The 12443-nt window shown below is 38.4% G+C and overlaps 1 protein-coding gene across 1 annotated transcript in view; it reads left to right on the plus strand.

Moving 5' to 3' along the window:
• Positions 1 to 5533: 5533 nt before the first annotated feature.
• LOC127856445 (uncharacterized) overlaps positions 5534 to 12443 on the plus strand; it is a 123180-nt gene continuing 116270 nt past the window's right edge. Inside the window, exons 1-2 of the mRNA XM_052392652.1 lie at positions 5534 to 5656; positions 10160 to 10887. Of these exons, the coding sequence (XP_052248612.1) occupies positions 10312 to 10887 (576 nt within the window). The 5' untranslated portion in view covers positions 5534 to 5656; positions 10160 to 10311. The remainder of the gene's footprint in view (positions 5657 to 10159; positions 10888 to 12443) is intronic.

Here is a 12443-nt window from a genome sequence, read left to right on the forward strand (position 1 = left end):
CTTCATGGCATGGAATTTCCTTTGGGCTTTACGGAGGTTTTGCTTGGCTTTCTTCATCTCTACGGCTGATGGATGACTGTCAACTCGGGGCGCTCCGTCACACTTCCACACCCACCATGCATGCTTACTGATTCTTGCTGCAGCTTGGATATCAGGACCTCTAGCTTTGGGAGGCCGTTTTTTTTTCTTCGCTGTAAGATTGTAGCTGGGTATACCTGCGACTGTGCCTTGCGTGAGTGCTGCAATGATAAGCCCAATGTCCCTCTCGGGGTTGCAGGTTGCCTGGCAGCCTATAGGCTTGGTAGATTGTTGTAGGTAGGTCCTATAAATCTTTTTGTAACACTTACTCCATCTTGGTTTAGGATGTGTCATAATATCGTTGAATTTATCATGGAAGGTGATTTTTATTTCAGTTGAGACCGGAATGTGATCTGATACATTTGAGTGTTGTTGTCCAGCGGTAACTACACTGGAGTAAATCTCGCGTGCAAACGTGTTTTTTAAGATGTAGTCTATCTCGGCGGATTGCTCTCCGCTTGCATGGAAGAAGGTGGGCTCACCATCCTGGTCTGTGTTGAGGTTTTGCTTCTTTACCAGATCTCTGAGAGTTTGGTCTCTGTCATTGGGTGGTTGCCTAGACAAGGAGGAGTTGAAATCTCCACAGATGAAAAGTGCATGAGTGTCGCTGTATTTCTCCAGCAGCTCCTCGATTTCTGAGATTACCTCACAGAATTTATCTTTGGAGTTATTTCCCCGACAGGGTAGGTAAACACTGATAATGCAGATATCTGGATCAGCAGCTATCTCCATAACGATTATTCTATCGCTGCCATCCTCAGGGAGATCAGTTTTTAGGTCCCAGTTATTCTTCATCAGGATAGCATTACCTCTGTAGCCTCGCGGTATTTGTAGGGGGGATATGGGGTCTCTATAGTCTACTGCTTTAGCATGAGAGATAAAGTTTTCATCTATGTCGTTGAGCTGTGGGAGTTGGAATTGAAATAGCCAGTGCTCTTGGATGCAGCATATGTCACAGTTCTTTAAGAGATCCTGGACAAAAACTAGGTTTGATTTCACATTTTTAACATTGAGGGTGGTTAACCTCAGAGAGGTTCTGCTCGAATTACGGGCTGTGTTTTTTGTGTCACTGTGATGTGGATTTATTGGGCTTGCGTTGTCTGAGTGCTCGGATGGTCTATCTATGCAGAAACCCGGCCCTGGCATTAAAAAGGAGCTGCAGAGTTTGGGTTGGTGTCCACTTCCACATATCCATCAGGATCGAGTCTTCTCTGGGTGCTCCTATCAGGATTACCATCTAGTGTATGTACCGCGTCACCGAGGGGGTGCTTCTTTGGCGAGTTTCACGCGTCTCTGCGCTACCACTTTGGACCGCACCAAACTGTGTAAGGCTTTTTCCCTGCAAGGGCGATACATAGTCCTGATGACTCTGTATTGGCTCTGCGCTCAGGTATGTGTAGATACCCCGATCTCGGGGTTGCAGGTTGCCTGGCAGCCTATAGGCTTGGTCACCAATGTCATCTCTGTGCGATGAGAGAAGGACTGAATTGTCAGGGTTATTATTCTGTTCGGTTGTACTATGGAGGATGTTAGCAGGTGATGGAGGGAGTTCAAGGATGTCAGAATTACTGGTCATTGGCACATCTGAAAGGTTGATAATGTCGGCATGAGTAGTGCGGGATTTTTTGGGGTCGAGTGGTTGGCTGTGGTGCCATTTGGTCTCATCACCCTCCAATCTTTCACATCACTTCTGCATCTCTTTCTGTCAAGCCAGGTGACTCTTTTCGTTGTGGATGAATGGTGGTGATATTGTCTGCCGCCGCCGATAGGGTCACCGAGGGTGCTTCTTTGGCGAGATTCTCGCGTCAGTGCGCTACCACTTTGGCCCGCACTATACTGTGTAAGGCTTCGTTCCTGCGAGGACGATACCCTGTCTTGCTGGCTCTGTATTGGCTCTGCACTCATGTATGTGGAGTTACCCCGATCTCGGGGTTGCAGGTTGCCTGGCAGCCTATGGGCTTGGTCAAAATGGTTCAGAGGTCCTGGCTGTGTGTTTGTATCTTGGTTATTGGTAATCTGGGAGCCGGTAGGTGGGGCATAGGGGACCGTGAAGCGCGGGGGTGGGTGGGCAGCAGACCAGGTAGGTTGACCTTTGGTCATTTGGGGAGCTGAAGGGGGCCAGGCTGAAAAGCCTGCCGGAAGTGGTCGCGTATATGGGGGTGGCACCCAGGAGGGAAATCCAGCGGACATCTGTGGTACTGCAGTAGGTATGTGGCAAGAGATGGGAGACATACCGGGTTGTCCAGTGGACATCTGTGGTACAGCAGAAGGTATGTAATGTGTACTAGGAGGCATGGAGTGATTACAGGGGTAGATAGGAGTCTGTGATGGAAAAAAAGAATACTGTCTATTTGCCATGAGAAGTCCATTGAGTTGATTAGAGAGTTGGTGTAAGTTTTCCAAACTGTTTATTCTCGTTTTCAATAGTTCATTTTCTAGTGCAGATATTCTGTCTTCAAGGCGGTGTTTTTGTGCAGAGACTGGGTTACCATCTACAGGGTAATTTGCCGTTGTTGGTACAGGGTCCGTTGAGTAATACTGGTTCGGTGTGTGGGGCGCTTTGTTTTGGATTGAAAGTATTTTGTTCTTCAGTTCTAATACATCTATTTTCTTTTCTAATTTTGAGAGAGTAGCAATAGAGAATTCCAACTGCTGCTGTATATCAGAATCTTGGCGGTTTTCATTCTTCTTCTTATTCGGCTTGCCAGGTACTGAGTTCTTAGCAGGATTGGATATCTTAAGGATACTAGTTGTTTTTCCCCCAATCAGCTTTTTACTGTGCACACCAGGGTCCTTGTTTTCGCAGTCTATTCCCTGATCTGTTCTGTCATCATCTGGGAATTGTAGCGTCGGCTCTGCGCTCATGCATGTGGTGTTACCCCGATCTCGGGGTTGCAGGTTGCCTGGCAGCCTATAGGCTTGGTCAACATGGTTCAGAGGTCCTGGCTGTGCATTGACGTCTTGGTTGTGTGTTACCTGGGAGCCAGTATGTGGGGCATAAGGGGCTGTGGAGCGCGGGGATGGGGGGGCTATCTGCTGGTGTGATGGTGGTTCGGTCCTCTTGGTAGACGTAGTCTCGGCTGTGAACTGTAGTTTGGGGGTCACATTTTCACACTCATCACCTCTAGGGAATAGATCATTCTCCATCGGAGCTATATCGTCTATGAGAGGAGGGGGGATAGTGTGGGGACAGTATTGACAGGTGTCTACACGATAGGCAACTGTAGGGAATAGAGGCCCCATCTTCGTAGAACTTTTTAAAATCACGACTTAGCTGTTCACATTCATAATGAAACCAGCCTCCACATCCGTCACAGGCGATCCCGTCAGTGACATCAATCTGGCAGTGGGCACACACGTCTCATACATTGGAGCCTTCTGCTGCTGGATGCCCTAACGATGGGCGGTCCTGAACAACGTGTTCTGTAATACTCTTCTCCAGGCACCTATCTATAACTGCTGCATATGTTCTATCTAGGGAAGAAAAATTTGGGTTTTGTTCCAGGTTTTTGATGATCTCTGGCAGGATCTCGTCCTGAAAGTCCTGTGTGCAAGCACCATTGATAAGGAGTGAGCACTGATTGTTGTAAATATTTATGGTAAATTTTGGGCGTGCTGTTCGGGTGCCATTTTTGCGTAGACTATGTACCTTAATTGTAATTTCTGGCAAGTTACCAGCCATGTCAACCGATTTTTCCACAATACAAGCAATCCTGAATGTTTTTGATAATTCTCGATCAAGGGCCAATTTCTCAAGCTCTGCTTTTAAGAGCTCAAAGCAGCCAGTACTGCACTCAATTTTCAGCTGTCTACCTCCATCTTTTGGAATAATGATCATGAATGGGCGGTCACAGTGCTTCATCTTTTTTATCAGGTTTTTGTGGTGGTTAAGTTCGTAGTCTTTTGATTTTATGATAGCACCTCCGCTTGATATGTTGACAGAGTTGTGAGCGGGAGACTGAAGTGGTTGCTGGATGTAACTGAGGATAACGTTACTATTGTTGGAGGCCATTCTTTCCTTGTTAAGCAGATGGGGCTGTGGCTTGTGAGTGCTATACTGAGATGCTCATTGTCCCTCTCGGGGTTGCAGGTTGCCTGGCAGCCTTTAGGCTTAGTCGATCAGCGATGGAGGGAGAGTTAGCATGGGCTTCAAGTAGTCTGTGGTGCTCAATGTCCCTCTCGGGGTTGCGGGTTGCTTGGCAGCCTATAGGCTTAATCAATCAGGGGGGATTCGTATGGGCTTCAAGTAGTCTGTGTTGCTCAATGTCCCTCTCTGGGTTGCGGGTTGCCTGGCAGCCTATAGGCTTGAACAATCAGTGGGGAGATTCGTATGGGCTTCAGGAAATCTATGAAGGGATAACAGGGTAGGATTTTCAGAAGTTATAATGATGATGACGATTCTGTTGAGCCTGCATTAGCAATGTACCTTGCTTGACAGCTTTCTGGATTGCTGTTCGGGAAGGACTCTGTTTGATGTAGCGGGCGGAGGTAGCTACGGGCCAATTGTCACACGTAAAGGTTATTGCATAAAAAGCGTTACTCAAGAGGGAGCTAACTCAATGCTAGGCATGAATTTGTGGAAGTGTCAATAAAAGATTTAACTAAATAAAAGAGTCCACACAAACATTCACATTACACAGATAAAAGCAAATGGTTAATAAAATGGGAGCTACATGTAACTCATTGCTGGGCATGAAATTGTGGGAATGTCAATAAAAATTCAACTACATAAAAGAGTCCACACAAACGTTCATAATACGCAAATAAAGGCAAATGGTTAATAAAATGGGAGCTAACACATTGCTGGGCATGAAAATGTGGAAATGTCAATAAAAATTCAACTTCATAAAAGAGACCACACAAACGTTCATAATACGCAAGTAAAAGCAAATGGTTAAAGAAATGTCATATATCTCGCTTTTCTTCTAAAAGGTTCGTAGGCTTGCTCAGTTCATGCGAGTTACACATATGATAAAAAGATAAAATTTTACAATTGTAAAAAAATACGTGAAATTAGGGCATATGGCGGACGCGCGGGAGAAGCACAGAGGAAAGCCAGCTCTTTTTTGAATCTCAACACTATCTAGGTAGCGCAGTTCATGGGAATGAAATAAACTGTTATTTGCGAAGTCCGGGATGGCCCTTGTGGGCAGCCCGAAGGCTTAAGCGCTAGAATGTCGAATTAAAATATCATAAAACAAGATGGCGGACGCGAGGCGTGCAACAAAAAATACCAGTCCTTCAGAATAACACAGTTCTTTTTTCTCCTCCGTCACTCCTGGTAGTTGCAGAATCACTTTCGCGTGTCCAGAATTGATTATAAGTATGAATTTATACTATAAAAGCAGTTAAATTGACTGCGAGATCTTATTTATTTATTTTTTACCTATAATGACCGTTTTGACCAACCGGTTTGTTCAAAACTATCTATTCTCACAACATACATATTTTCATAGTCACAAGAAATTAAGTGTCCACTTCCGTACTTATCGGAAATCTTGTAAAATGTGACAAAACTCACTCCATAATCAATTAAAAAAGAGGCTGACCAGCAAAGAATTAATCATGATCTGCAACAGTGAGAGTTTCTTTTGCACACGAGATTTGCTCCGTAGTAGAAATGCAAACGTAATGTGACTCATCATGTTGACATTTCGATTTCCAGTCGTTACACCCCCTGGACGTTACACCTCTAGTCTTTACACCCACTAAGCCTGGACATTACACCCACCAAGATGTTAACATAATTGATTAGGTTACTAAGGTGTGATCACACCTACCATGGGGCACACTTCACTTGATTAATGATGTTCCCGCTTTAATGTGTGTCCAATGGGGGTCTGTCCAAGTGTTTTTTATTGTCTGTTTGTCTGTATGTCTGTCTTATTGATGTGCAGTGTTAATTAGGAAGTAACAATTTTTTGGAGTGAAAAACATTGTTCTGTGATATTTTCAAATAATTTGTAATTATCAAAGTGTAATAATAACACCTAAAATTAAAGGAGTTTGTTCGCACCATTGTTATTAAAATTCATTTGAAGATGTTGTTTGATTTTATGAATTCTAAAGAATATTGCATCTTTATGTCCTGGCAAAAGAATATCAAAACATCAAAGGTAACAAAGTTAATAAGACAAATACTCAATGCAAATTGTTTTTACTCATTGTCCCCATATATACCAGAACAATTTTAGAGAATATCATACTATAGGTATACACTGTTACTCTGTCAAAATGCCCCCAAAACAAATATTTTGGTGTATTGATTCAAATTGTAAAAAAAGCGTGTTAATAGTTCTGATTTTGCTGTTCCATGTGATAATTGTGGACTATGGCAGCATATTAGATGTGGTGATACCGGTAAGTCATTTTCTTCTTTCTATTATAAACATTGTTGATCTATATAATTTGAGCTCCATGACATCATGCGATTTTGGACCTTAGGGTATTTTCCGTTGTTATCAAATGGTCTTGTAACTGATAAATAATTTAAAACACCAACTTGGTTTAAGCTTATTAGCTGCACCATTCTTGACTAATTTATTTTTGTAAATACTCATTTATAAACTTTAACCTACACAATTATATAACTTATATAATTATTAGTCTCTATAAAAACATATCCATTAATTATTAATAATCAGAAACTATTTGTTACATATTAACCAACTACATCATGTGGAAAGTTTGGAATCCTAATAATACTTTCTTATTTTTACATAAATGAAATTCAATTTAATGGTTTTATGGACAATACTGGGTATAACTTGGTATCTGTGTTTTATCTGATTTACATTTTATTAACAAAAATATTATTTTTCTAAAAATATGATATGATATGTAACAGAATGGTATTTATGCAGGAAAAGGGAAATGGGTAGAGACATGAGGGATTATACATGTAATATATATTTTTGTTATCATTCAAATAATTAAGTTGATCTTATGTTGCATTAACAGGGGTTTTTTTCCATTTTTTGGGAAGATAGCCCATGGCTTTGGAATTGGGAATATTATCGGCATTTTCATGAAATTGGGAAAATAAATTCATTCAGTCTTCACGCTAAATATTTTAGCCAAATAGCCCTTCAGGCAAATAAGATGGAATTTTGAATAGCCCGAAGACATGTTCAATAGCCCAAAGAGGTCAATTTAAATTTTATAACTTTTTTGGCCAGGAACACCAAAATAGTTATTAACAATCAGAAAATCTACTTCCATTAGTAAAAACAGATGCATGTGATTACAGTAGTAAAGGATATTATGTTTCCTTTTGAAATGCATTTTATACAAAATGCACCAGATAATTATGCTGTTTATTGTAACTTTATAATTACACATGTTCTCATTCAATGATTCCATTAATCAGTTTGACCGGTGTTTGGTTTTATTTTAAAGCAAATTAAATTATTATCATGTTTAAAAAATACATCAGCCTATCAAAATAACAGATTATTATCGTATTATTACTAGGACAATCGCCGGTGAATTACTGAATTGTCGGCATGTGGCTTCAGAACAAAAGGCCACTGGGTGTATTAATTGCCCAATCTACCAAGTGACAATGTCTGCTTCTTCAATTTACTCCCGATGTTTTGATAAGCATGTGTCAACCGTGAAAAGTATTGCATATTCGTAAACAGATTATAAGTAGCGAAGTAGGTCACATAGCAGAACGAGATTACAGAATAAATGAAAGTACTACAATTATTAATAATAAATTGAAAAAAACGTCTTCTAACACGCAAGAATAATTGATTAAAACACATGGAAATCTAACTGTAAAAAGGATCATTTTGTTTTAACCCAATGCGTACACTATCCCTTACAGACTCTTTTATTTTTATTGAAAAATTACTTCGTCCATTGTTCTTGAAATATAAATACATTTTCGTAAAACGCTTCTAAAATGAAATACGCTTCTAGATTGGACATTATTTTAAAACATTATGAAGTGCCCGATGTGCAAACATCCCGGAACGTGATCTACGCATGTTCAGTGCATCTTGATTGGGCGTCAATTGCATCATTACTTTAAATAGCAACATACCCGGATGTTTACACGACAGTTTAGAAAAATGGCGGCCGCATGCTTTAAAACATATTACGTCATTTTAGGCATTTAAATAGTGAATTTAATCGTGCCTCTTAAAAACGCGTATAAATCAGGTTATTGATATGACGCTCAAATATTTAATCAACCGATCAGGCTATTTTATAAGCATTTAGGATCGACAGACCGGCCCAAGAATCGACTCGGGCTTCGGGGTTATAGGCTAATTCGAAGACTGAATTTATTAGCCTTTTTTTCCACACGAAAAGTCCACTGATTAGGGAAATACTAAATTTGATTTAACTCTTTATAATCATTCAAATTAAAAGAAAAAAATCATATAATACTTTGTTAGATGTAATTGAATTAAAATTGAGATAAAATACACATAAGACTTCTTTAAAAAAAAAACAATTGTTTTTTTTTGGAAATTGGGAATTTTTTGCCACATTTTGGGAAAAAAGTATACTTTTTGGGATTGTGAACATAGCCGAATTTCGGCTATAAAATCGGGCCAAAAAAAACCCTGATTAAGACTCATGCCCCAATTTAGTGTTTTAAATCATTGACACAGTTTTGTGTCATCATTTATGAAACTAACATAATGTAAAACTAACAGTAACACTGGGCCACTAAGATAAACATTGGACCTATTTGGGCCACATTAGGGCCAGACAAAGACCCTCTAACTGTTTATTAGGGGCCATAAAAGATACACAGACTAGTGCCAATTAGGGCCCTCCCATAAACTGTGAAAACATGCTTTGATTGCTACAGTAAGTGACAGATTCCTGTTAATTGTGTTTCAATATAAAAAAGTATTTCTTCAATGATCCCTCATTATCAATTCTGACTTTAAAGTTTAATGATATTGTAATTAATAAAACAACTGTCACTTTGAAGTCTGCAGTAAAATGTTATATACCATACAGTGATAATATGTTACTTCTATTTCAATATCTAACAAACTCACTGAAACCAAAAGATATAGGATATTTTTACTTTATTAATACTTGCTTTAAATTAATAGCAAGTTACCTCCTTTTGTTTGAGTGATATGAAATAGCCTAAGGGCAGATTTGCTTCATTGTTAATATCAGAGACATAACACTGCATGCATTTTATGCACTGCTAATCAAATAGATATATAAATAGATAAGTGAAATACTATGGTTACTACAATAGTAATAAAACTTAAGTAACAGATGTGATACACTGAGATAAAGATATTGCCTTAGTCCTTATGTATTTGAGGCCGTTTCCATAAATAATAATGAATTATTTCTTATAGCTTTAAAATAAAAAGAAATGTATAAATTTAAGATTGTGTTTTGTATATTCTAAATATTTTTTTTATTCATCATTATTTTTATTTTATTTTCAAAGTTATTTCTGTCTGTATATTCCTGAAAAAAGTATTAATGATTTAGATGCATATTATCACATTTTGGTGAAATAAAAAGAAATGTTTAGATTTAAGATTGTGTTTTGTTTATTCTAAATATATTTTTTTATTTATCATTATTTTTATTTTATTTTCAAAGTTTTTTTTTGTCTGTATATTCTTGAAAAAATTATTTATGATTTAGATGCTTATTATTACATTATGGTGAAATAAAAATAAATGTATATGAATTAAGATTGTGTTTTGTTTATTCTAAATATTTATTTTATTTATCTTTATTTTTATTTCTCAAGTTTTTTCTGTCTGTATATTCTTGAAAAAAAAGTATTTTTGATTTAGATGCATATTGTTACAGTCATTCTGGTGAAATAAAAATTAATGTTTTAAATGATGGCTGCTCAATTAAATAATTTGAGCAACCATTAATCTCATCAGTGTCATCTTACATGACAAATCCAATTAGTGGTTCATAAGTTGATTACACCTTTCTAATCTAATCAATATCTTGGTGGGTGTAATGTCCAGGCTTAGAGGGTGTAAAGACCAGGGGTGTAACGTCCAGGGGGTGTAATGACTGGACACCGACATTTCGACGACTCAAAATCCCACTTCTTCTGTGTTAGATATTACGCTAGAAAGTTATTTTCAAGAATCAAACGAACCTAATAACTTATTCATATGACCTGAAATGAGCGATACTCTCAAATATGAGATACAAATGTAATTGACACCACTGAATAGCAAGGAATTACACATTATTTTTGTAATTGTTAACATGGCAGGGCCTGCATATAATTTTACCCATGACAAGTTTCCAAGAGTAAAGGCACTGTATTCCTACCAATATGAGGATGAACAGATCTACATGGAAGAGGGTGAAATATTTTATTTGCTGAATTCCGATTCAAAAGAATGGTATTGCGTTTGTCGGCCATATTCACCAGAAAGCGAGTTTTATGTGCCCTCTGCCTATGTGGAGGTATTAGCAAGTTTGAGAGATGGCTACTTGCCACAGTCCAAAGAAGACCAAAGCAAGAACACTGGTGTTATTGAAAAACGTTTAAACAAGGAAATCAGTATAAGTGGCCAGGTTGAGTCAGGTTCTAAAAGTTCAAAACAAAACATGGATGATGATATTGATGATGACTATATGAATGTTGCCTTCCATGCACTCAAAAATAATGTGGGAGTTAGTTCATTCAAGGGTCAATCTTCGGAAACAAATGCTAATCGTCCAACAAGTTTGGATGGGGATGCTGATGATGTAGAATATGTTAACCTGGCAGATTACCCTGAAAAGGCTGGTTTAACAAGCGATGGCTCAACTATTCCTTCAAATGACTCCAACCAGGTAAGTGGTACAAGGCAAGAATGTTTGGCATTTTTATTAGCCGGATTTTTTTCGAAAAAATCTCGGCTTATAGATTGATGTTGTCGGGCGGGCGGGCGGGGTGGCGGCGTGCTCGAAAATGTTAAAGTTCTTATTTCATGGTATAACTTTGGTATGCTTGGACCTAGAGTCTTCAAACTTGACATGAAGGTTGGCCAGGATTAACAGATGACCACTGGTCATTTCAAGGTCATTCATTTGAAGGTCAAGGTCACTGTGACCTTCAATATAAAAAATGTTAAAGTTGTTATAACTTTGGTATGCTTGGACCTAGAGTCTTGAAACTTGACATGAAGGTTGGCCATAACTAGTTAGTAACCACTGGTCATTTCAAGGTCATTCATTTGAAGGTCAAGGTCACTGTGACCTTGAATGTAAAAATGTTAAAGTTCTTATTTCATGGTATAACTTTGGTATGCTTGGACCTAGAGTCTTCAAACTTGACATGAAGGTTGGCCAGGATTAACAGATGACCACTGGTCATTTCAAGGTCATTCATTTGAAGGTGAAGGTCACTGTGACCTTCAATATAAAAATGTTAAAGTTGTTATAACTTTGGTATGCTTGGACCTAGAGTCTTGAAACTTGACATGAAGGTTGGCCAGAACTAGTAAGTAACCACTGGACATTTCAAGGTCATTCATTTGAAGGTCAAGGTCACTGTGACCTTGAATGTAAAAATGTTAAAGTTGTTATAACTTTGGTATGCTTGGACCTAGAGTCTTGAAACTTGACATGAAGGTTGGCCAGAACTAGTAAGTAACCACTGGACATTTCAAGGTCATTCATTTGAAGGTCAAGGTCACTGTGACCTTGAATGTAAAAATGTTAAAGTTCTTATTTCATGTTATAACTTTGGTATGCTTGTACCTAGAGTCTTCAAACTTGAAATAAAGATTGGCCAGTACTAGAAGATGACCACTGGTCATTTCAATGTCATTCATTTGAAGGTCAAGGTCACTGTGACCTTAAATGTTAAAATGTTAAAATTGTTATAACTTTGGTATGCTTGGACATAGAGTCTTCAAACTTGACATGAAGGTTTGCAAGCACACTTAGATGACCACTGGTCATTTCAAGGTCATTCATTCTAAGGTCAAGGTCACTGTGACCTTGAATGTAAAAATGTTAAAGTTCTTATAACTTTGGTAGGTAAAAATGTTAAAGTTCTTATTCCATGTTATAACTTTGGTATGCTTGTACCTAGAGTCTTCAAACCTTTTGACCTTTGAACAATATTTCAGTAATTTAAGTATTGCATTGACAAAAACACGAAAGGTACTTTCCTGTCATTTAAATCAAAAATCCGGCTTCAATGCGGTCATCTCCGACCGCGGAACTCTTGTTTTAGCTGTTTTAGACCTAGGGCTAGAAGAGTTAAAATGTATTTCTATGCAGGTTTTTTTTCCACTTTTTGGGAAGATAGCCCATGGCTTTGGAATTGGGAATTTTATCGGCATTTTCATGAAATTGGGAAAATAAATTCATTAGCCTTTTTTTCCACACGACAAGTCCAC

This window comes from Dreissena polymorpha, chromosome 13, assembly GCF_020536995.1.
Source record: "Dreissena polymorpha isolate Duluth1 chromosome 13, UMN_Dpol_1.0, whole genome shotgun sequence".
NCBI classification, from domain to species: domain Eukaryota; kingdom Metazoa; phylum Mollusca; class Bivalvia; order Myida; family Dreissenidae; genus Dreissena; species Dreissena polymorpha.